Below are 25,898 nucleotides of genomic sequence, written 5' to 3'. Positions count from 1 at the left end.
ACATACCAAAGTACCCCCCCCCCCAAGTCCATGATCACTGGCAAAGATAACACCTCTATGCAATATTTGGGATCATACTGATCCTATATAGCAAGTCTGGGTGTAATCGGTCCACAACTGTAAGAGTAACGTGGCACAGGCCCGTCAATTATAGTAAGGATTAACAATCGGGCTGCTTTTCATGTTTTACATGGAATTTGCAGAGGTGTCCAGTAATGTTTTGGGACACCCTGTACTTCTGGTCTTAAATAAATTGACAAGTGTAAATAACAGGTGTCATTCAGTAAACTATGAATTTCCAGTCTTTTAATCGTTGCATGATGGATTGCTGGCACCTGAACAAATTACAAATACCTGTACCTTCAGTCAACTATCCTGTGGGGGAGTGGCGAGTCGCTTGGCATCAAAACCCCTCACCAAGAAACTCCTTCAGCAGACCCCAACACCGGATAGTGTATATCTAGTGGACAGGGTACATGACCTGGCTTGACCTATTGATTTTTCTTTAAAAAAAAAAAACAAGCGAGAAATATAATTTCGTTAAAGCACATGAAATTTTTCATCAATGTTTACAAATTAATATTCAAATGAGATCACCAGTTGTAAATCATTTTGATGGGGGGTCACGGTGGACCTCATTCCTTCTGTTCAAGACAACCAGGTGGTGTGCTCAGTACAGCAAAGTTCAGTTCAAAAAAGAAAATAAAAAACTTATCTTTCAATCATGGACTGTCAGCAACCTTGTGTGTGTATATAACATATTTATTCCTGTTTTTAATAGGACATTATTCACACTAAGGTTTGATCTTGTTTTTGTGAATTATTTCTGGAATAAAATGAAAGATACACATTTCCTATTCAAGTGTTGTTATTCGAACCCAGGCTCCAGGCAGAGGGGGCATTAGGGGCGTGCATCCTGTTGCAATTGCATGGGGCCCCACATGCCGATCGTGGTTCACAATATTTTGAGATGGTGGGGGGGGGGCCCGAGGGTGGGGGTCTCACTTTGCTGACAAAACATATCACCTTCTGAGTGGTGATAAACAGCGCAAAGGGACCGCTCCATCTCAAGGAAAGAAAGTGCTGTGACATAATGATGGATTAAAAACATGTTTTCCTTGATGTTTAACTCGACGAGACTATTACAAAATTAGGGGGTGAAGTTAGTGTTGTTACGAATCTGGAAACTTACTGCACACAACAGCCAGAGTCCTTATAGATCAGTTATATCGGTAAGTACGTGTTTCCAGTTCGGGTCCCGTCCCTAGTCTAATGGCAATTAATTGTACGTGCGCTTTTGAGTTATTTTGATAGTCAGGGTTTTCTTTTACATTTTTTACATCACTTACAACAATAACAACACCTTCACTCCATCCTGATGCCATAATGCTCATGGTGGGCGGAGTTCAAGAAGGACTTGGCGTCTCTCTCGCCCAATCAGAGAGATGCGAGTGAGTTTGCCGTCGGTCGGCCAATGAAAACCAACGCAGGACAATGTTACCCCTCTTCCTGTTTGAAGGGCAGTCCGCCATGACGCCCGCCATGCCCCCCCCCGGTCCAATCAGTGGACTTGGCACCCCTTTTGGCCAATCACGGGGGCGACGAATGCATTTGCGCGCCAAAACCGTCCAGTAAGGGAGAGCGGGTCGGAGGAGGCGGCTCCTCCCCTCTGGAGAAGCAGTGAATAACTGTTTGGCACAATCCGACTGAAAAGAGTTTGCTTTGGTCTGCCGGATCACCTGGCCTTGCCTGCTGGTGCTCGCTGCCTCATCCGCACTCGTGCTGGTTGGCGTCTGCCCTTCATCCTTCGTCCCGGGTACTTAGAGTAGCATCGTGGTTGTGGGTTCGAGTCCCGCGAGTCCCAGACGTCAAAGACTACACTCGGTGGACAGGTCCAAAAATACCTCTGGTTTCCAGCTCATCTTCCCTCGAGCTGGGAACCTTAAATAAAGACCCTACGGGGTCCATTTCTCTGGGTGTGTGTCTGTGTGCGGGCCTTTCTTGTCAAGTAGAATGGTTACGTGCTTTTGCTTGTACATTATTTACATTTCATATTGGGTTGTAATCTGCTCTTTGTCTCCCTTCTCGGTTTTTGACAATTATTATTGTAAATAAATACCCCTTTGTTGAATGTATTAGCCCGTTTCTGTGCTTCTTTCATTGGCTTAGCACGGTGCGTGTTGGGAAATTGGGAAGCGGCAAATTGTGCATTTGGTCTGGCGGCTCTGGTAACTTCGCTCGATAACACCGGATCCAAGCCGTTACCCGCGACTCAGATCGGACAGAGTCGGCCGAGGTTGTGGTTTCCCCGGTAGTTGGACGGCGTGAGTACTTAGGTAAATTGGAGTTAGACAAGTGGACCCTACCTCACGCCGTCGAAATATTGGCGACCACGGTCCTGTAAGGGACCCGTGCCTTTCAGAGTTCTCCGAGAAGCACGATCTAGATTCCGAGTGTTCGGTGGAGCCGACTCTCCCGCTCCACCTAGCGGTCGTGCTCGCCACCGACGCCCGGCCCACAACAGTATTAGTGAAGAAAGTAAGTGGAATAATAATGATGTTTAATGTTTACAAATAATATAATCACAATACACCCCCTCATTAGTAGATGGATTAAGCCATGCGCACAGCGGAATGTTATAGGTTTTAAAATCAGAACACCTGTCCCAAGGATGAAACAAAACTACCCCCGTGGTGCTAAAAAGAAAAAATAGCTCAACAATAAGCAGCGAAAAGGGTGAAAATTCACCCGAAATTAACTTAATCATCACACAAACGGCTGAACCAGAAGAGGGTTCCTCGGCTGAGCACGTGCTGAGGTGTGTTCCTTTACCAATCAGCTTGTAGAGTGCTCGCCAAGTCGCTTAAGCACTCCAATGAAACAGTTGATAATGAAACGGTTATTCTAGTCACACAAAATAATTTGAAATTTATCTATGGGAGCTGCTGGTGGTTGTGGGGGGGGGAGGGTGTATCACGTTATTCTTTTAATTACTGCCAATTATTGTTCTCTTATTATTAATATGCTATATTATAATCATTATTCTGAGATATCCTTGGAAAAAATGGCACGATAAGGTGGAACGACGCTCAAGCTGCTGTGTATTCACCTTCCCAATGTGGAAGAGGCAACAAAATTGGAATTCCTCCAGATTTTTTTTTGCAATCGAGGCTAAAGCAACATAGGCTAAGTAAGTGTGAAAATAAGACGGAGTCCTCTTACTCGTGAGTAGTGATACAATTGAGGGTTCTGAAACATTACTCTTGATGCCCTCTCCCACCCCCCATCAAGAGTGGCGTGACACGGTATACATTTACAAAGATAATTTGCATTGCCCCACCTTCAGAATTCCTGGTGACGAGGTCAAATGAAATCGTTACAGCCTTTGCCATATCACCCGTAGTCCCCTTGACAAGTTTAATTGGTTGAGATTTGTGTAACGACCGAATACATCGACGTCAGACAGACGGACGTCAAAATACATATGACAGATGGTGTGAAGGGTGTGATGACAGATTGGCGGGGGCCCCACTGGGCCATTATCGTGTTTTGCATGGGGCTCCAAAATGACAAACGCCGCCTCTGCTTCTGGTCAGCCAGGGTACCACAAGTAGCACGTTTTGCCTCATTTCAGCTACGTTTGGGTTTTCCACCTCCAAAAGGGACCTATCCCTGTACTTTCCTATCGATTACACTAACGCACGGGTTTCCATATATGTAGAACCGCAGAGGCTTTTGTGCCCATTCCGCAGCAGATGCCACACCGATACGGCTTGTGCATACAACATTCTTGCTCTCGACATCATGTTTTGTTTGTGGCTGCGAGTAGCGATTTTCCTCGACCCATAGCTCTGTATCAGAAGCCAGGTCCTTCTTGTCAAAAGTCTTGTTCAGTGCAAATGCCTGGCATAACTTTGCCGGTCCTCCGCACAGCTGCCGGGTCTTAAGTGGGCGAGTCGCCTTTGCTGCTGCCCGTTTTTGAGCACGTGTCCGAAGTTGCTGCATCGTTTCTTCTCCCTCCAGTGGTTCCAATGCACGCAAGAGTACGGCTGCACCAGGGCCTGCCATCGGCATAGCATGGGTACAGAGTTAAGTGAATGAACGATCTGAATTAACTTTGTAATCGTACTCATAAAACAGTCTACAAAGTCCAAAGTAAAATGCAAAATTACAAAAGGCCCTAACACGTCAACTCCAAAATAAGGAATGTGTTTAATGGAGTTATGGTTTCATTGTTTGTTTATTTTCTTTGTGCCGTTTGGTGCATAAAGTTGCCAAGGCAGTTTGATTGGATATGTGTTAAAATCCTGGATAGGTCGCTACTCTGTGGCAGGATACTTGAGTGAGAGAACAGGAATTTTGGAATTTGGCCAGGGTATGGTGATAGCTCACCAACTCACCACAAGACACCGTGGGGTCTTTAACATCCACCAAGTAATGCCAATGGATGGGACGATCAGTTTAACATCCATTCGAAGGACGGCACGCACATTGATGAATCACCCTGCCTGCCAAACCATTGCTTTCATACTTGACCTTTATCTATCAGGAAATTCAAATTTGAGCAGAACCACCATCCATTGTGGTGACGAGGAGGTGATGTAGCATGAATCATGCCATTCTGCAGAGGGGATATTAAGTCATTAGTTTTATTTGGCAATAGCAACTCAGCTCATGCATTTGGCAAAATGATGAATAACTGTGAGGAGAACCTTGGCTAGAGATGTTGAGGCAGTAGTAGAGGCCATATATCTGGTAGACATAGATTGTGCCAGGTTCCATGAACATGGCACTGTTCCTGGGGGTCTGTCGGCCACCTCGTGAGTGTGATGCAAGGTCATCGCCGCCCAGGTAAGCTTCGGTCTCGACAACTCGCCCTTGTAGAATCTCACCTCCGGGAAGCCGACGGGTCAGTACCTGAAAGTGATGAGCCGAAACGTGTCAATAAAATTGTAACCCCACACTCTGTTGGGGGTGATGGGGGAGGGTGTGAAGTAAAAGTTGATGCTGGCCAGATCCTAATGGAAATAAGGAAATCAGGAGAAAGTGAAAAGAGTACTTTGAAACATTGCCAATTGTGGAAAATGAGAGACAGAGAGCTGAGGACCCCATGAGGGAGGTTGAAGAGGAGGTTAGAAAAATACTTGAAATTAGAACGGCACCCGGGAGAACATACCTTTACCAGGCTGAACAGTTAACATTTTATATCCCACTGGTCGGCCGGATCTGGATCCGGACCTGATCCAAAATTGAATTGCCTTGTTCTTGTCACCTAACCAACTCATCCCCTCGTTTCGTCCGGATCCGTCCACAACTTTTTGATGTATCCTGTTCACAGACAAACCGACAGGGGTGAAAACATAATCTCCGTCAACCTTAGGTGGCAGAGGTAAAAATGAAAATTGGGAAATCCATCGTGATGCTCGACCATCCAAAGTTGTGGTCGAATTAGTGAAGGCATTACGCCTTGGATGCCGGAGTTGATTGGGAAGTAAAAATGGTATAGTTGATCAGGAAGGTGTGGAAGATCAGGAACAATGACTTTTATCAGGAGACCGATTTGGGAAAAGATGCTGGAAAGAACCTCGAGAGTTCATAGAACACCTTAGCCCACACAGTCTTGAGAAAGAAGACATGGGAAGGGTCTCTTACACTCTTGCTTTGCGTTGGAGCACAATCTATATGCTACCTTTGCTTGTGAACTTTGAACAGGAACAATGGCAACCATACGAAGCCAATGGCTCAATCGGACCTTTCCAGAGCTGAACCTTCTGAAAACTCTTCTCAGAGCAACTGACGATTTTGGAACGATGTTTGAGAAAACTATGCGACTAAATAAACATGTCTTTTGGACGAAGTTAGCTCTGTGATTGAATCCCGAGAAACCACCACTTTGTATGAATCTCGCTGTTCCTAAAACCCTCAGAGTTCGTGACAAATTTGATTGGTCGCGACGGCGTAACATTTAGTCCAAGTACGACTAAACCGTTGGTTTTTGGAAATGCAAAAAAGGCGATTCATGTTCTTTGGTGTTCAAATATGTGACTCAATTTATATAAAATAAAAGTTTTCAAGGCTGCAGAACACAAACAACCCATTGAATTGGAAGTTCACTGCCGTTGGTGCACCCTCTTTAACACCAGCTTATTTAACACGGTAAATTAGTCATTCGTGCCTGTTCTTCGTGTTCTTTATCATATCCCGAAAAACCTGTTGGGAATGATTTTCAATGTTGTTTGACTGCAAGACAGACTGACTGAAGCAATTGCTTTGCCGCGAGTGCACAGACGCGCTCGGGACGAGACTCCGTACAATATGCCAAATTCAGAGCTAAAGTACTGCCAACCTGCAGGTCCGTGCACCAAGTCATGTTCCCTTTCATATTCCACAATGTTCAAAATATCACATTCAATTGAAATGAAGTAGTTCCTCGATCATAGAATGGCGTCGGTCCGTCAGACAGACAGACAGTGAACCAATTGCTTCACCTCACTTTGTGCTACACGCAGGGTCAGCCCGAGATCAAATAATGACCCAGGCAAGGGGCGTCTTCGGCACCTCTCTCCATTTGTTCAACTTTTAATACTTATTGGGGAGTGGTGAGTGCATGCAGTGGTGAGGTTGCAGCAATCGAGATAGGTAATAATGAGGTCTGGGAGAGTGGTGGTGATGAAACGATGAAATATGTCGATTCTTCATTCTGCAGGAAGGATTGGAGACAGAGTTGTGTGCAATTTTGAAGGAGCAGGAGTTAGGGATATTGACGGAAGGTTAAATGACATTGTATCAGGTCATTGTGGAAAGACGTTGATTGTGGATAGTAAGATTAAACAATGTCGGGAAAGTTTACTCGGAAGAGAATGATTCAGCACAATATACAGTGATAGGACCAGGGGCCATAGTCTGAGGGTAAAGAAGACGTGAGTTAAGACGGTAGTAAGACAGGGGTCTTTCACTCAGAGAGTAGTTAATGCATGGAATGGTCTCTCTGGAAAGGTAGTAGCAGCAGAAACAGTAGACAGGTTTAAATTGGAATTGGATCGGTACCTAGAAGCATTGGAGATCGAGTGTGGGGATGTTGGTATGACTTGTCGGTAGCTTCAATGTGGGTGGGTGATTGTGTATATCTGTGGTGAGTGTGATGCTTGTGAGAGGCTCTCTTCAATGACGAGTGTGTGGTCGGTGTTGTCCATTCTTCACCCAAAAATCACATTCGCCCACCCCACCACCCCCCCCCCCCACCCATCCATTTTATTTTTTTAAGATCCTGGTGATGTACCTGAGCCTGCCACACTTTTCTCATTCCAATGGAGAAGGCATCATATAGCATCTCAAGAGGGGTGGTGTGTTGGTGTTTAAGGAAGTAGCATGTACAAGAGAAGTTTGTTGGCATCATGATGGAAATGCATAAGGGAGCCAGGACCATGGTAATGACAGAGAGTGGTGATTCACAACATTTTAGAGTGGAAGTGAGTCTCCACCAGGGTTCTGCATGAAGTCCCTTGCTATGTGATGATGATGGATGTGCTGACTGACATCAGAGATAGAGAACTGTTGGAACTTCTGTTCACAGATGACTTCGTTATGACAGCAGAGTCAAAGGAAGAAGTACAGAGAAGTGTTGGAATAGCAGGAGAGTTTGGAGAGGTAGCGTTGAGGATTGATGCTCGAAAGACAGAGGTAATGTTGAGTAGTGTGACTGGAGCAGAGAGGATCAAGATTGGGGATAGAAGAGGTGAAGAGCTGAAACAAGTGGGTAAATTCAAATTCCTTGGATCAGCACTAAAGGAAGAGGGAGGTTCTGAAGAAGAACTCCAGGACAGAGGGAATGCAGTATGGATAAGGTGGAAGGAGGTTAGTGGTGTCGTCTATGATCGTCGAACACGATGAAAATTAAAGCAAGAATCTACAGGACAGTGATCAGGCCGGTTATAATGTATGGCACAGAAACGTGGGCTTTAAGGAAAGGGAAGAGGAGTTGCTGGAGCAAATCAAGATGAGAATGCTTTGGTGGATTATCAGAGTATCCCAAAGAGAGCGGTTGAGGAATGAGGAGATACGCAAGAGTCGGAGTTGTATATACTACAGAAAATATTAGAGAGGCTTGGTTGCGGTGATTTGGGCACGTCACTTGCGATGAGAAGAAAGGATGAGGAATCAATCAAGGAAGTATGGAATCAGCCAATTAGAGGGGAAAGATCTAGATGAAGACAGAGATTATGGTGGAGGGATGTAGTGGAAAGAGATTTGAAAAACAATGCATTGAGAAGAAGAAGATACAGAAGACAGAGTGCAACGGAGAAGACGATTCCCAAGAGCTAAACCCTGTTGTCAATTAACAGGAACAGGTGTCCCGTCTGCTGGCATTTGTTGGTGGACGTTAAAGATCCCACGGTGTCCTTCACGAAGACTCCCAGCACTGATGCAAACAGGAGCCACAGGCTGTGCATGAAACGAATGAACGAATGATCAGGTCTCACCTTTCCCAGCAAAGCTCGTGCAAGGACCACACATGGTTGGTCAAAGAAATCTCGTCCGAGCCTCCTGAACCCTGATGCATCTTCCGCTTGAAAATATTTACTGCTCTTCATGGGCTGCGGGAAAAAATTGGTCATCAACTACAAAACATACAAGTCATTAATTTATCACATGTTATGGTGCGTTGTACGGAACTTTGGGAACGAAACATTCAGTGGGACAAATTGCAAAGCATTTTATGATTCCATGAATAAACTGGAACGGCACTAGGTGGGGCGCATACCTCCACCAGGCTGAACAGTTTACGTTTTGTATCCCACTGATAGGCCGGTCTGCACACGGATCTTCACAAAAATCTAATCAAATCAATTCGTCCTTGTCACACACCCAACCTGTCCACCAAGTTTCATCCAAATCCGTCCATCACTTCGTGAGATATCCTGCTCACAGTGAGACAGACGAAAACATGGAGTAATACACAACCTTAGGTAACGGAGGTAAAAATAAATAAATAAATAAATAATGTTTGCTACGTTGATTACAATAGCTGTATCGAAATTCACTCACTGCAGTGTCCTTTAGAGTGTCCAAACCTTTGAGCTTGGAGAGCCATTTTCAAATCTCAGCAGCGAGTCAAAAAATTATGTTTAATTTTAAAATACCTCCCGTAATCAGATTTTGCTTGCAGTTGCAGATTCAGATTATTCAGCTGAGTTGTAATGTCGACAAGAAAAGTGAGGTCAGAGAGGCATTTCTCATTTGAAAAAAAATTAAAATTGCTCCATTTCTCAACCCTGCACTAGCAGTGGATGCTGGAATCGATCCCGATTCTCATTTAATCCATGGAATCGAGTAGTGAACCAGAATCGACGTCAATTCCAACTATTTTCTACTTCCTAGAATGAAGTGCTTCCCAGGGGACTTTTTGTTCCATACCTCTCGATCAGTATATATGCCTGTTTAGTTGTTGGCTTAGTGGTTAGGGTGGTGGGCTTGGGATCCTAGGATCCTGAATTCAAATCCCAATCGGCTGATGAATTAATATCAGGTGGGGTTGACTCTGCCTGTCATCCTTCCGAGGTCGGCAAAATGAGTGCCAGCTTCCTGGTATCCTGTGGCGGAGTGGCGACCCGTCCAGTCCAGGATTGTGCCCAATAGCCAAGGACACTGTTGAGCCAGCACCAACGCTCTGCACAGAGTATGGTCCCAATGGATGGATGGATGGAGCTCTTGTACACTTGCAACATCTCGTAGGTAAAAAGTATTCGGAATCGAATATAAACTGCAAAATTGCCCGAATCGCTCACCCTCCCCTGCAAGACCACACAGCGATCTGCACCACCATTACTTCTGCACACACTCACAAAATTTGTGATTTTTTTTCACCGAAGGAGTGGGGGGGGGGGGTGAAGTGTTATCTACATAGGACCACATGTCCTGAAGCTCACCTGGATCAAGAGCAACAATTACTCAACCCCCCCCCCACAGACCCCCCTTGACGCCGATTTTTTGTATGCCGTGAACAAACTTTGGTACATCATGGGTGATGAAGGTTGTGGTCAAGTTTCATCAAAACAATGTGCGTAGTTTCGGAGAAGAGAGCAAATACCTATTTTGAAGGGTCAAAAGCCCCTCCATAGACCCCTTTAATGAGTACACATTTTGATGCGATCAATACACTTGGTACATCATGAGTGATGGAACTTGTGGTCAAGTTTCAAAGTTTCATCGAAATTGTGTGTGTAGTTTGGGAGAAGAGAGCGAAATATCTATTTTGGGGGATCCCCCCCCCTTGTAAACCCACTCAATGAGCGCAGATTTTGATGCGGTCGATACACCTCCATTAGGTATCAGATATGAAGCTTGTGGCCAAGTTTTAGCAAAGTCATGTGTTTGGTTCAAGCAATAACGATTGAAGTGTTTGCAGACTCACTGACTGACTTCGTTCTGGTTTCGCGCCAAATAAGGCAATGCATCATTTTCCGCCTAATGGGCGACGAGCGGACCAAAGCCGGGGCGGTCCTTCTCAAGAAGGCAGAGCCACGACATGCCGTCCACCCAATGGGAGCAGGCGACGGGGGAGCGGACCTGCCCCGAAAAACGATGGGAAAAGGATTGAAGATTGCGTCCCGTCTGCTCGAGCACGCTTCTGTCTGGGTCTGCGACTGACTGCATCCCGCGCATCCGAGGCGTCTCGTCTGGCGCATTACAACAAGCGGTCAACCATCTCATCACGGGAGGTCACCTCGTCTCGCCTCCTCTGGGTTTGGCTGCCCTGGTCCGTTCTTTGGCGACTGGTGCTCCGGGAAGGTGCGGTCGTCCAGCCGTGCGAACGCGGCCAGGTAGCCAGCACGTTCTCTTCCCTCAGCTCGTCTTCCCTCCAAGCTGAAGGGGCAATAAAGACCTCGAGGTCCATCTCTTTCTGGGGTATTTGTGTGTGTCCGTGGGCCCTGTCTCTCAGGAGAATTGATTTTAAGGAATTGCTTGTACATTTGATACCTTTCTTTATTCATGATAACTGTGCTCTGTGTTCCCCTCCCCGATTATTGTTATAAATAAATATCCCTTTTATTGAATGTACCAGCTCGTTCTTTGTCATTTCTGCCATTGGTTTTCCACGGTGCGTATTGGGCATTAGGAAGGCCGTTGTTGTTCATTTGGACCGACAAGCCTGGCCTCGGTAACCATCCGCTCGGGTTACACACGGTTTGAGCACGGTAACGGCTCGTTCCGCTCGAGGCCTGCCGAGGGTGTGAATTCCCCGGTAGCTTTGCCACGTGGATACTTAGGTATATTGAAGTTTGGCAATTAACCTGACCCCACGCGGTCAAATTATTGGCGATTCATGGTCCTGTAAGGGGCCCGTACCTTTCGGACTTATCCGAGGGTCACGACCTAAATTCCGGTGTGTTCGGTGGAGCCGACTCTACTGCTCCCCCGAGCCGTTTGCTCGCCACCGAGACCCGGTCCCACAACAATATCACGAGATTGTGAATTTCACATTTCATTGTAATTTAATTGTGACATTGTTCTTAACGAACGAAAATGGGAGCTTCTTAAGAATGGGAAGAAAGGGGGAGGGAGCAGAGTTGGGAGAGGGAGGTTGAGGTTTTGGGGGGGTGGGGTGGGGGTGAGGATTTGATGTGGGGGCTGCAGATGGAATGGGGAGGGATTGAAGTCTTGGGCCTGGGGTTAAGGGGGGGGAGGAAGGTGAGGACTTGGTGTTGGGAGAAGGGGGAGTTGAGGATTTTGGGTCCGGGTGGGAGGGGAAGAGGTGTCTCATCTGGAGTTAATGTTGAAATTACACGGGTACCTGCTTCGAAATGTTTGTAATCGGTTTTTTTTTCTTCCAATATCTATTGAAAAAGATGATAAATTAAAAAGTATTATGACAGAAGTGTAAAACAAACAAAAAACGAAGCCATTCCCATATAGTAAAAAAATTCACAAAAGTTGAGCTGTGTTGTAATCCATGGCAATGTGATCAGCAGCAGGGTCGGAATGCACACACCATCGTCAAGGGACGTGTTGAGTTACCAAGCCGCTCGTCAGCACTTGCCAAGCCGGCCGTTCCTCATAAAAACGTTTCCAATGGAGTGCTTGCTCGAGTGCTTAAGCCGCTCAGCGAGCGCTCTGAATCAACACTCCCCGAGTGTTCCAGTCGCGAATCGCCGCTGATCAATTTGAAAGTACCGGAATAATTGATTATTACGCTTGTATTTGATTAATAATCGATCGATATTTCCTACCGTTGCCAACGAGTCGCCGTCCGAGTTTCCACCCGCCGTTCCTTCACGGGGCTCCTCATCATCCTGTGGCGTTGAACGAAGGCGCCGATTCCGCGCCCAGCTCTGAGAGCTCATATCACGTCCACCTATTACGTTTATTTCTCGTATTTCAATCATTCAATACCGTTCGCTCTCATCTGGAGAATGTTTGAACCGCTTTTCTGAAACTTGACGCCCACTGAAGGATTATTTGTCGTACTATACATACTCGTTTTGTTTCGCACACGGAATTCCTGCACAATGACTACGAATTCTTCAACAAATGCATTGCTGCACTCTTTTGTGGACGAATCAAAGGGTCACCATACGTCACTCCGTGGACACGCCCACTGCGAGTGCGAAATCATGGAGGGAATTAATTTTTTTTAAAATCGCACCGCCATGACATATCATCTCTAAAAGAAAACATCGCGGGAATTCCTTGTAAAATTTTAGGGAAACCTTATAGATCCTTGGTTTCCAGGGTCAAGTTTTGGTGCGTGGCCTATATAGAGCTTCGCAGTTCTGAAAGCGCCATTAAAATCTGAAGAAGAAGAAGAAGAAGCGGTATAATTTTTAATGCGATACCCCCTCCATAAGTCCGTGCTTCATTTTTTTGGGAGTGCACGGTATTTCGAATATCGGGTTATGTTATTTTCGGTGATGAACCAATGGGATGTGCTCACAGCATGACGAAGGCGGGGTTTAGTAATGCTCTTCCCTCCCCTTTTCTCAAAGGTCCTCCCATCTTCCAATCGTTAATGAGCTCTCCTCCTTTTCTGTCTGTGACGTCATAAAGTATAAGTAATATGGAATAGGCAAAGCCGAGAAGCGAACGTAGAATTCTTCTTGCGTTCGCTTCTGACTTTACCTATAACGTGTTCACAACTGTATACTAGAGTGTACGAGGTGCGGTGGGACGCAAGAAGCACGCGGGCCACCATCTACTCCACTTTATTGCGCGACCAGAAGCACACTCCTGCTACCCCTAGCGGGCGAGGCATGATATACGAAGACCCAATCACGTGACACAGCACACTCCTCCCCTCGTAAAATGACCCGTCACACGATGAACGGACAATCACAACATGACCATCTGAAACCCATCAACACTCATAATCCTCCAAGTACCGCGGCCGCACCCTGACCCGCCTCGGACGGGCAGCGCCACCAGCCAGCCCAGGTTCAGACGCCTCCCGGCTCGGTCGAGGTGACACCCTCGCCGGACTCGCACCTTCCGCAACACCAGCCACCCCCGACCGCCCAGCCTGCTCGACGTCCCCGGGTAGGACGGCATCAGGCGAAGACCCCCTTGGCGTCGGCTCAACCAGCCCCGGCGACACAACGTCAGGTGCCGGCAATACTACCGGTGGGGGTCCCGCATCGCTCGGCCCGGGGAGGTATGGGGGGTGACGCTGAACAGCGATCATGCATTTGGTCCACGTGCCGCTTCCACACATCCCCACCATCAGTCCGCACCATGCAATTCGCCAGCCCCAGCACCACAGAGACCACCGCCGGCACCCATTTGGAACCGTGGAAATAATCGCGTACCATTACCCGCTGCCCCACCTCGAAGCTGCGCAGCCGTGTCGGACACGACATTGCCCCACTCCCCGACCCTCCAGGTCGTAGCAAATCCAACCTGGACCGCAAAGCCCGTCCATAGAGACGAATGGCAGGCGAATCACCCGTGACAGGATGAACTGCGTTCCTGTAATGGAGCAAAAAGACATCGACCACTGTCTGCACAGGTGCAACACCCCCCTGCGCAAAGCCCGCTTCAACATCTTGACAAACGACTCAGCTTGGCCATTCGTCTCAGGGTGATACGGTGCGGACCTTAGGTGTCGAATACCATTCTGGCGCATAAACTCATCAAATACACCCGCGATGAACTGCGGACCATTATCAGAGACCAGGATCTCCGGCAACCCTTTATTAGCAAAGATCGTCCGCAGTTTCTCTACTGTAATGTTTGCTGAAGTATGCTGCATTACTACAACCTCCGGCCATTTAGAGAATGCATCGATCACAATCAAAAACATTTTGCCATTAACCGGTCCCGCAAAATCTACATGGACCCTCTGCCAAGCCGGGCTGGCACAGGCCAAAGACCCGAAGCTCGACGCGGGTTTTCAGCATCTGTCTGGCACATGGCGCAACGCTTAACCAGCCGCTCAATGTCTTTGTCTAACCCCGGCCACCACAACAGGCTACGAGCAAGACTCTTGGTCTTCACGATGCCAAGGTGACTGACATGCAGTTCTTCCAAACACCGCTGCCTGAACTTCGGTGGCATCACGGTCCTCATTCCCCACATTACGCACCGTTGGACCAACGACAGCTCCGCTGCGCATGACGTGAAAGGTTGAAACGCCGGTGTCGAAGGCAGATCGCTCCAATTCCCCGTAGAAATCGCCTGGACGACACGGGCAAGCACCGGATCACGAGCCGATTCCACCGCGACCTGCCTGGCCGTGACCGGCCCCCTTTGGACCTGGCCCAGCGCGAACACATCGACCTGGTCGCTCAATTCAGACGCAGCTGGACCCTCCGCACACGGCAAGCATGAGAGCCCGTCGCAGTTAGCATGCTTCTCGGTGCTTCGGAACTGAATATCATAATCGTAAGCACCCAGAAACAGACACCACCGCTGTATTCGCGCGGCTGCTACCACCGGCACCCCGCGTTCGGGTCTCAGGATGAATTGAAGCGGTTTGTGATCCGTCTGCAAAGTGAAATGCCGTCCCAGCAGATATTGATGAAACCTCCGCACACCCCAGACGAGGCTGAGAGCCTCACGCTCAATCTGGGCATATCCGCGCTCTGCTGTGGACAGGGTCCGGGATGCAAAACAAACAGGCCGCTCGAAACCATCGTCCATCCTGTGGGGAGCACTGCCTCGATGCCATATGCAGAGCTGTCGCATGCCAATAGGAGCGGACGCGCAGGCTCGTAGTGCACGAGGACCGTATCCTCTGTGAGCAGCCGCTTGACGCGGTCGAACGACGCCTGGTGTGCAGGCCCCCAAGCCCAGCGCTCGTCCTTTTTGAGCAAACGCGTTAACGGCGCAAGTTGTGAGCTGAGCCCGCGCACGAACCTTTGGTAATACTGGGCCATGCCAATGAACGAGCGCAGCTGCGTCTTGTCGCGAGGCGGTGGCATGTGTTGAATCGCTTCCACCTTCCGAGGACCTTTCAACAGCCCCTCCGGCGTGATGATGTGCCCGAGGTATTCCAAGTGCTGCTTGAAGAACACGCACTTGTCCCTGTTCAAGCGCAGGCCGCACGCTTCTAGCTTTGTCAGCACTTGGGCAATGTTCGCAAGATGCTCGTCCGCCGTTTTCCCCGCAATGAGCACATCGTCCAGGTAGGTCTGAGCGGGCAGGCCAATGCAAACCTGATCCATGGCTTTCTGCCACAAATCTGGGGCCGAAGCAATTCCAAAACAGAGTCGGGTATATCGATAGAGTCCTTGACACGTGTTGATTGTCAAAAGCTCGCTACTCCCGGGATCCATCGGCAGGTGAAAATATGCATCACGCAGGTCTAGCTTCGTGAAGTATCGACTCCCCGCCAATCGCGCATATATTTCATCGATTGATGGCAATGGATATTGCTCCACGCTGAGCCCCGGGTTAACCGTGGATTTGAATTCCCCGCACAATCGGACGTCTCCATTCCGTTTCAGCACCGTGACAACCGGGGTGGCCCAATCCGAGCACGACACCCGTTCGATCACTCCACAGGCCTCCAGCCTATCCAGTTCACCCTTGACCTTGTCCCGCAGGGCATACGGCACTGGACGCGGTTTACAAAACCGAGGAACCACCCCCTCCTTCAAGAAGAGTTTCGCCTCCATGCCCTTGAGTTTCCCAAGGTCGTCGCTAAACAACCCTTGATGTCTTTGAAGAATCTCCTCCAACTGATTCTCCCACTGGCTCGGCACGGGTTGCACAAGGTGAACTGCGGCCCAGTCTAGCCTGATGCGGGCCATCCAATCTCGGCCGAGGAGAGACGGCCCGCTCCCCCGCACGACGTACACCCGAAGCGTGGCGACCTGGCCTTGGTACCGCACAGACACGTCTGCCATCCCGACTGGCATTATCTTCTCGCGGGTGTACGTGAACAGCGTGAGGTTTGACCTGATAAGCTTCAAGCCGTTAAGTCTACGCGCGGTCTGTTCGCCGATGAGCGACACCGCTGCTCCCGTATCGACCTGGAACGTGATCGGCGTTTCGTTCACTTCGACTTCCACCGTCATCGGGCGCGCCGCCGCCGGGCCAATTGAAAACAGGCTCAACAACGGCCGCTGGTTCCGCCCCGAGTCGCCTCGCACATCGCCGTCCATGACCTTAACGGTGGCCGTCGCCCCACGGCACACACGCGCCAAATGACCCACCTTGTGACAATTCAAACACACGTTGCCTTTACACGGGCATGCACGGCGCAGGTGTCGACCTCCACATCCCAAGCATGTCCGCGGGGTCACCCCGCCGCACGCGCGGCCGCGTGGCGATGTCCGAACCGCATCGAAGGTCGTGCGCGCGTCCCGGGGTGCTCGCGACCCCGCGTGGCCGGTGATGGCTCGAACATCCCCGCGAGTCTGCTCGACCGCTGTAGCCGTGCTGACCGCCGAGTCGAATGTAATGGCTTCATCCTTCAGCCGCAACACTGCTGAAACCATCTTCGCATCTCGTAAACCAGCAATAAAACGATCTCTGAGCCGAGCTGGCCGCTTCCCCGCCGTGAACTTGCAGGCCACGGAAGAACGCTTAATCCGCGCCACGAACTCAGCGACGCGCTCCTCTGCCCCTTTCGAGAGGCGATCGAACTGGAATCGAGCGAGCTGCAATGACTTCTCCGGCGCCATGTGCGCTTTCATTTTCTCCACAATGTCCCGAAACGCCAGCCCGTCATCCCGGGGCCTGTTCGGTGCCACTAAATCACCCAGCAGCCGATAATGCTTCGGCGAAAGCGAAGCGAGCAAGATCGACTTCTGCTTGCTCTCGTCGACCACATCGTTCGCGTGGAAATAGCATTCCAATTGCTCCGAAAACAATTCGAAGTCGTCCCCGTCGAAAACGGGCATAAGTCCGTATTTATCCCATCCTCGTCGCCAACTAGAGTGTACGAGGTGCGGTGGGACGCAAGAAGCTCGCGGGCCACCATCTACTCCGCTTTATTGCGCGACCAGAAGCACACTCCTGCTACCCCTAGCGGGCGAGGCATGATATACGAAGACCCAATCACGTGACACAGAACATATACTTGCCAACGATACCGTGGTACGTGTAAGCGCCGCACAGCTGATGATTTTGACGCAATTTCCGGTTACTTCGGCCTGGATTCGTGATCAGCGATCAAAGAATGTAAATCACGATTTAAAAAAATTATTTTTTTGATGATGCGGGAGATATCTTTATTAAAATTAACGTTGGGAAAAAATAATTGAATAAATAAATAAATAAACAATCACTTCTGGTCTAGAATAAAAGAAAATATAAGTTCCGGAAAGAGTTTCAAAATCACTCCCGGTAATGTTAAATACTAAATAAACACTTCCTGTCATGAAAAACATCACTTTCGGAAGTATAAAATTAACTTTGGAAAAAAAAATTAGTGAATAAATAAACACTTCCGGTCATGATCTCCCGGCATGCATCATTCCCCATGACAAAAACCGGAAACAAAAAAAACCCCAGAAACAAAACAAAAACGGAAGCAAAAGGGTCATAGCCAACGACACGGATTCACAATTGCCAAGGTATTGTGTTGTTTTTGTTGTTTCCTATTCTCTCATGTGCATGCGTTAAGTAATATTCACGAAATAGAAATAAAACCCAATCGTGTTTATACACCGCACAGCGTTCAACAACAACCAGAAGCAAAAGGTCATAGCTAACGACACAGATTCCAAATAGCTTCGCGCGAGTGTCACGTGTTGTGTTGGATGAAAATGATTGTGGCTCTGGGGGACGCTCTCGGAGAGTGCACGGGTGATCGGAATGAAGGCTCGGGCCTCGGGCACGCAATGCAGCCGTGCGATCATGATAGTATTTCTGACCCTGAGGCTTGTTTTCAACAGTTTCACCGATGTCAGGATGAACAAGATAAACTGTGGTTTTGAGTTTTCGCTCCAGAAGCAATTCGGCAGGAGGCACTCCAGTTACGGTGTGTGGTCTGGATCTGTAACCTAGCAACACGCGTCACAAAGGCGTTTGAAGCGAACCTGGAGTAACACGCCTTAACCCTTGCTTTATAATCTGTGCAGCACGCTCTGCCTGACCATTCGAAGCGGGTTTAAGCGGTGCAGAACAGACATGTTTGATGCCATTCAACCTCGTGAATTCCTGAAATAGTAGTAGAGAGGCAGAAATTAAAAAGTGGCCTTGATAAGGATTTAAAAATCATTGAGAGGTACAAAACATCATCCACCATAGTTAGTTAGGAAATGGGTTGGGCCATATGACCAGGTAGGACGACATCAGTTTTTGTCCCCCAAAAATGGCCCTTTTTAACCCTTTTTCTGTCAACATTCGATTTCCCCAAAATTGGTGATTTTAGGGGTAGAGAAAGAGGATTTGCTCAAAAAATGCTCATTTGATGTGCTCTACAGGATAAAATATGAAAAAGTTACAAAATTGTTACTGTAAGGGGTCAGCAGCAGTCCAAAAGTGCAAACGGCCCTTCCACCCCGGAAACGGGGCCCTTTTTCAGAATGGCCCCCATAATCACAACTTCTGGTAGAACTGTAGACAACCTTCACCATTCTTCAGCATGTGGACATATTCAGGTAGTTTTTGGGAAGTGTTGAGCATGATTGCGTCCCGTCTACTCGAGCGTCAATGCGTCAATGACGTACGTTGCAGGAAGTCCAGTCACCCGAAGCACCTCTGGGTATTTTGAGAAATAGTCGACTACTATGAGGCTATGCTTCCCTGAAAACTGGAAGAGGTCAGCTCCAAGTTTCCACCAGGGTCCAAGTGGAACATCCTGTGGCAGTTCTTTACAGTTGGCTGGTCTGAAGTTTGCACACATGGGACATTTGGCTACAAGCTCCTCAGTGTCTGCTCATTGCGGGCCAGAAGACGACTTGACAGGCTCTAGCTTGGCTTTTTTCTCTTGTCCAAAATGGCCTTCATGGATCAGACTGAGCTTGTAGCGACGTTGTGCTGTAGAGATTATTATGCGTTCCCCAGCAAAGAGCAGACAATGGGCAAGGTGCAGTTCATGTCTGGTGTCCAAATACGGCTTGATGCTGGGTGGCATGTTGGATTTGTGGGACGGCCATCCATTCACAATGAATCCAGCGAAGAAGCTGAAGAACGTTATCATCTGAAGGTTGCAGGACGTAGGGTCTCGAGTCTGCATTGACTTCCTGGAAACTGGGAAATCAACTGGTGTACCCTCATCTCCACGTCTTTGGAAGTTGGCACGGTGGCAGTCGGATCTCTAGAGAGAGTGTCAGGAACATCCAGTTTGCTTTCCAGGCACATACTTGAGTTCCAAGTCATAACGAAGAAGATGAAGCAACATCATTTGTAACCTTGGTGACGCTCTGTGAAGCGGCTTTCTCACAATGGTCACCAATGGCTTGTGGTCTGTTTGCACCTCTGCCTTATATCCATATGTGGTGATGGAACTTTTTTTTTTAACACAACCACCACAGGAAGCAGTTTCTTTTCTATCTGAGCATAGTTTTGCTCTGCCACTGATGGCGAACGAGAGGCACAGGTAACTGGATGTCCTTGTTGTGGCAAACATGCTCCGAGGCCAGTCGATGACCAAAAGATGACGCGTCTCCTCAAAGATGTGGGTTCGGATCCCACCGCTGACACCATGTAATGAGTCAGAGGAGGAAGAGGAAGAGGAAGAGGAAGAACAAGAGCGAAAAATCAAAAACAACTACGACCACTAGTACTAGTACTACTACTCATCACAATCGCAGTGACATCAAGTGGGCCGGCTGACGTCACAGCGCCCCTCGAACCATCACTCGTCATGGCGAGGTTAACAAAGCCAAAATCTCACCTTGTCCTGTACCTTGTTCGGCTCACAGAGAGGACTTGTCTGGGAACTCTTCTGGTTTTTCTTTGGAACTTCAAAACATTTTGATCTTTGCCAAGCACGGACTTCCTGGCAGTGTTTGCCTATCGAATCAAAAGGATTCGTTAAATTGATTTTTAAGTTTCGGGGGATTCAGCGGACATAACAACACGAATACCAGTTACATTATGTTAAAAACCAAAACAAATTTGAAACTATTGTTGGGATTATTATGTTTGTTATTCTTTCTTTCTTTTGTTGCTCTTCATATCTATCTATCGATAATTCCAGTAGTGTGTGTGTGTGTGTGTGTGTGTGTGTGTGTGTGTGTGTGTGTGTGTGTGTGTGTGTGTGTGTGTGTGTCTGTGTGTGTGTGTGTGTGTCTGTGTGTGTGACCGCTGTTTCTCGACAATCACTGGTCCGATCTAATTGAAACTTGCCAGGTATATTGCTGGGGACCCGAGGATGTGCCTTTTCAAGGTTTGATATTAATTGAACAAGTGGTTCCAAAGTTATGGCCATTTATTTGCCAACCAATGACAGGACACGGTGCTATGACGTCACGAATGACATCACAATTTTTTTTTTCTTTTTGCATGCTGCTATCATGCTGCTTTGAAACTTCGACCAGAAGAGCGGGGGCACTGCAATGGCTCAAGGTACGTCATCCATCAGATCCTTCAAAATCTGTTGGTTGAAAAATCTGTGATGGGTGTTCGGGATTACGCACGTACGGCCACGCACGTACGGCCACGCACGTACGGCCACGCACTAGTTTTATTAATTGAGCGAGTAAATCAGTGTCGCAAGTGGTAGCACAATAAAGGTGTATACATAAGATTTCTTCTCAGCGAAGCTGGTTTATCACTTTTTTGTTGATTAAATTGTTCTCTATCCTTATGCGAAGTGTTAAAATCAAATTGGCTTGTTTTACAAAGACAAGTCTGTGCGAGAACAATTTAACTGAACCGAGCTTAGTGAAACGACCTACAGACCGCTAATTGTGATTCGAACCAGGAAGACGCGTGCGGTGATATGGCGGTGTCCTTTTCAGAGCGTCTTTGGTTCATCCAAAAGGTGTGAGCAACGTTACTCGTTTTAGTTTTCGATTTTAAAGTTCTGGAATTCGTTTCATACCATATAGATTTACACACACACTCGCTACAGAGGATATGTATAATGTGCTTGAGGATGAAAGATTGTGCCGATCACAGCTTCTTCTTCTCCTACATTTTCTTCTTCTTCCTCTTCTTCTTCCTCCCCTTCCTCCTCTTCTTCTTCCTCCACTTCCTCCTCTTCTTCTTCATCTTCCGCTTCTTCTTTCGTATACAGCACAAGGCTGCGGAATAGCATTGCCCTCTGTAGGTTAGGGCAGGAATTTGGCCAGGGTGCCTGCGATAGCTCGCCTACTCTTCGCGAAGGAACCCATCCAAGCACAAATGCAAGGAGAATGGATTACAGGTGCTGATATTGAGAATACGACCGAGATATTATTATTATTATTATTATTATTATTATTATTATTATTATTATTATATTTAGTGAAACACTGCACTTCCGAAATAAATAAATAAATTGACAGGAGTGGTTGGTATAAATGGATATGGTCCTTTCACTGTAACCGACAGATAACATGAAAACTCACACCGACGAGTTGTTGTCTCTGCGAAATCCTCATTGCAAGCAACTGAACTCGAATTGAACAGGGACTTCAAAGAAGCAAAGCAACATGGTGCCAAATGCATCTCGATGGAAGGAGAAACCTCGTGTTCGGTGGATCTACACTCTCCAGGATCCGCTCAAACGCTCCTGAGAATTCCAAGGCACCCAGAAATAGACTGGACAACAGCACGTGTTGTGGGCCGCGGTTCGGTGGCGATACACGACCACTAGGTGGAGCAGTAGAGCCGTCTCCCACCGAACACCCGGAATTTAAAGGTCGTCACCCCGGATGACTCCAGAGTCGACGGGCCACATAAAGGACCGTGATCGCCAATTCTCTGACGGCGTGGGGTAGGGTCAATAGCCAAATTTCAATATACCTAAGTACCCACGTCGTCAAATTACCGGGGAAATCACACCCTCGGCCGACTCTGTCCGAACCGAGTCACAGGTACCGACTCGGATCCGTCGTAACTGAGCGGAGTTACCAGAGCTGCGCCGGTCCCAATGACAACTTACGCCACCAACGGCCGTACTATTTCTCAAACCTGAACCATGCGAGGCCAATGGAAGAAAACACGGACCACGAACTGGAACATTTAACACAGGGGTTTATTTATAAACAATAATCGGGGAAGGGAGCACACAAAGAGCAGAGTTATCCGAATAAAAGAATGCAAACAATGTACAATGAAAAACACTTAATCAATCCTACTTAAGGACGGGGCCCACGGACGGACACACACACACACACACACACACACACACACACACACACACACACACACACACACACACACACACACACACACACACCCAAAGAGAAATGGACCTCAGTGGTCTATTTTCGGCTCGAGAGGGAAGGCGAGCTGAAGGCACCTGTTCTTGCACCAGTCCGCCTCATGCGGTCTGGTCGAGCTTGTCCGGTGGCTGGACTCGAACCCGCCGCCAACAACGCAGCACCAGGGACCAGGAACGACGCCACGGACCCCAGCCAGCACGGGAACAGACCAGACGAGACGCCAGCAGGCAAGACGAGGCTTCCTCTCTTTCTCCTCTTTTTCGACGACGGGGCGAACCTTCCTTTCTCGACGGCTCGCCACCTACTCTTATTGCTTCCCCTCCCCCACGGGTCGAGGGACGCTCTGAGGGACTCGCCTCCGGATTGGTCGAGGGGCAAACATCCCATCTGGCTGGGCGGGGCCGCCCCTGAGGTGGTCAGCCTCCTGATTGGACGAGGCGTCTCGGGGGGGGGGTGTCGAGGCATCTCGGAGGCCCGCCCCCCGAAGAGGCCAGTAGCTTTTGGCACGCTGGCCTCCCATTGGCTGGGGCATGCGTGCGATGCTCCCCCTTCGCTCATTGTCTGGAGGAAATGTTCCATGCCCTTCCTCGGGGCGGAGCCTCGATCTGAGGCGATGGAGGCTCCGCCCACGCGTTCAGCCAAAAACACGTCGGCAATGGTGACTGGGTTGTTGTTGTTGTAGATGTATAAAACCTGACTATAAAATAACTCACAGCGCACACACGAAATTCCCATTAGACAGAAGGACGGGACCCTGACTATAAACATATGCTTATCAAAATAACTGAACTGTCATGGCTGCTGTTTGTTTGTGTGCAAATGGCTTCCAGAATCGTAACAATATGTGTCTGGACACCATGAGAAGCACATTGAAGGTCAAAACCCAAATGCTCTGGATCTTGTTACAACAAATTTATTGCACACGATCGCATCGCTCGAGTATGGGCCACCACTGCGATTAAACAACCGTATCTGTCTGGAGGAGAATTTAAACTTGCACAAGGACGCGCAGTTCGAGCTGAAATAATCCAAGTTCAACTTCTGTCGAGGTAACGATGAAGAAATGAACACGAAACTTGCGAGTGTCAACGGGGAAGAGGAATTGGAGAATCACATTTACATTGAGTCGTGGAAGAAGTTCAGATGCTTTGTTGAGAAGTGCATTGAAGAATTTGTACCGAAGTGCAAACCAGGTTTCAAAACTAGAAGGGTACTCGGTAGAGCGCATACCTCCGCCACGTAATCCCTGATCCACGAGAACATAGGGGGCCCAATACATTTTTGAATTATCATGCTATACAGTACTATCTCGTTTTTGGCCCCATCTCTCAATGGTGAAGAATCACTGAAAACAATTTCAGATCTGGATCTGCATCCGGACCTTAACCAAAACTTAATCGGCTTGTTCTCGTCTCCTACCCAACTCATCCTCCAATTTTTGTCATAATCCCTCCAGAACTTTTTCAGATATCAATATAAATGAATCATTCCAACCACTGTTTCGAAACTAGAGAGTTCATAGAACACCTTACTGCACGCAGTCTTGAGAAACAGGACATGGGCTAGGACTGCGAATGGCACATCCGATCAGTTGGAATGACGTAAAACGCCATATTATTATGTCAAAGATACTGGTGGTAAACAGAAGATTTTTTGAAAATACGAAAAAAGGTGATTTGTGTTCTCCAGTATTCATGTGTATAATTCAATTTAAATAAAATAGATTTTATAGGTCGTATAAAAATACTTTTCGTGAAGTTTACCACTGTTGATCCGTCGTCTTTTACACCACCTTATATTGTTGTGGGCCGGGTATCGGTGGCGAGCACGACCGCTAGATGGAGCAGTAGAGTCAGCTCCAGCGAACACCTGGAATCTTGATCGTACCTTCCCAATAACGCCGAAGGTACGGGTACCTTACACGGCTTACAGGACCGTGAATCGTCAATAATTCAACCACGTGGGACAGGGTTATTTGCCAAACTTCAAAATACCTGGAGGCCCACGTGGCGAGCTTCTGAGGAATTCACACCCTCGATGAAGCTCGAACGGGACGAGCCGTTACCGTGCTTGACCCGTGTGTAACCTGAGCGGATGGTTACCGAGGTCCTGTCGGTCCAAATGCACAACTACGGCAGCAACGGCCTTTTTAATCACCTAACACGCACCGTGCTAAACCAATGAAGGAAAGGACAAGGACGAGCTGAAACATTTAACAATAGGGGTATTTATTAACAATAATCGGGGGAATGAGGGAAGCACGTAAGGGCAGAGTTATCCAACTCAGCAATGCAACCAATGCACAATGAAAACACTGAACAATTCTACTTATAGACGGGCCCACAGACACACACACGCACACACAAATACCCAAAAGAAGTGATGGCCGCGGCCTTTATTCGGCTCTCCAGCTCGGGAGGGAAGTTGAGCCGAACGGGAGAACCTATCTCGCACCTCCCTGCCTCGTGCGGTTTTCGATGATCCTGGTTCTACGGGACTCGAACCCGCAACACAGTGCAAGGATGGACGCCAGCCGGCGTGAAGGTGGACCAGACCGAACGCTGGCAGGCCAGCCGGGACGACCAGGCGACGAGGCTCACAAGGCGACCAGGCGATGCGACCATCGCACTCCAGCCAGAACGCCCCGAACAATTCAACTGGCCGACACTCCTGCCATGAGCACACCGTCTCTCTCCCACGCTGGTCCAGACAAACACACCTTCTCCTCAGGAGGGAGGGGCCTCTTCTCCTGGTCACTCGCCTTCTGATTGGTCAAAAGGGGCGCCAAGTCCGCTGATTGGACCGGCGGGCGTGGCATCCACCACGACGGACTGCCCCTCAAACAGGGAGAGTAACATTGTCCTGCGTGGGCTGTCCTCATTGGCCGACTCACGGCAACCTCGCTCGCATCCCCCTGATTGGTCGAGAGCTGCCGCAAGGTCCCTCCTTGAACTCCGCAAACTGCGGGCGCTATGACGTCGGGTCGAAGAAGCGAGGTGAAGGCGTGTTGTTGGTGTTATAAATGTAAAAATGTAAAAGAAAACCCTGACTATCAAAATAACTCCGCAGCGCATGAACATTTAATTCCCATTAGACTATGGACGGGACCCTAACTAAAAACACACACTTACCGATATA

At 48.3% G+C, this 25,898-nt stretch overlaps 2 protein-coding genes across 7 annotated transcripts in view; one reads left to right on the top strand and one right to left on the bottom strand.

The window, feature by feature from the left end:
• Window positions 1-509: 509 nt before the first annotated feature.
• Window positions 510-12,580, bottom strand: MPG (N-methylpurine DNA glycosylase). 4 transcript variants are annotated; one of them, XM_085886310.1, is made up of 5 exons: window positions 12,228-12,580; window positions 8,762-8,918; window positions 8,481-8,594; window positions 4,713-4,917; window positions 510-4,061 (listed from the first exon to the last, which is right to left on the bottom strand). In XM_085886310.1, the coding sequence occupies exons 3-5, from the start codon at window positions 8,589-8,591 to the stop codon at window positions 3,667-3,669; spliced, it is 711 nt and encodes a 236-aa protein (XP_085742436.1). In that variant the 5' UTR covers window positions 8,592-8,594; window positions 8,762-8,918; window positions 12,228-12,580; the 3' UTR covers window positions 510-3,666. The 4 variants fall into 4 exon arrangements, with proteins under 4 accessions (XP_085742436.1, XP_085742434.1, XP_085742435.1 ...); XM_085886308.1 differs by lacking the exon at window positions 8,762-8,918; XM_085886309.1 differs by lacking the exons at window positions 8,762-8,918; window positions 12,228-12,580 and adding an exon at window positions 11,990-12,216.
• An 8,703-nt stretch (window positions 12,581-21,283) lies between these two features.
• Window positions 21,284-25,898, top strand: part of TEPSIN (TEPSIN adaptor related protein complex 4 accessory protein) — a 69,815-nt gene continuing 65,200 nt past the window's right edge. For 2 of the 3 annotated variants that reach the window (XM_085886292.1, XM_085886289.1), the window contains exon 1: window positions 21,284-21,373. In XM_085886292.1, the coding sequence (XP_085742418.1) occupies window positions 21,332-21,373 (42 nt within the window). In that variant the 5' untranslated portion in view covers window positions 21,284-21,331. Of the gene's footprint in view, window positions 21,374-21,414; window positions 21,758-25,898 lie in introns of those variants that run through there. The other variant, XM_085886291.1, reaches the window with a different exon arrangement.

This window comes from Eptatretus burgeri, chromosome 6 (genome assembly GCF_056783735.1).
Source record: "Eptatretus burgeri isolate ZD-2024b chromosome 6, Ebu_testis_v1, whole genome shotgun sequence".
In the NCBI taxonomy this organism is placed as follows: Eukaryota; Metazoa; Chordata; class Myxini; order Myxiniformes; family Myxinidae; genus Eptatretus; species Eptatretus burgeri.
The sequence above is the reverse complement of the archived record's forward strand: the minus strand, read 5'-3'. Positions and strand labels throughout refer to the sequence as shown.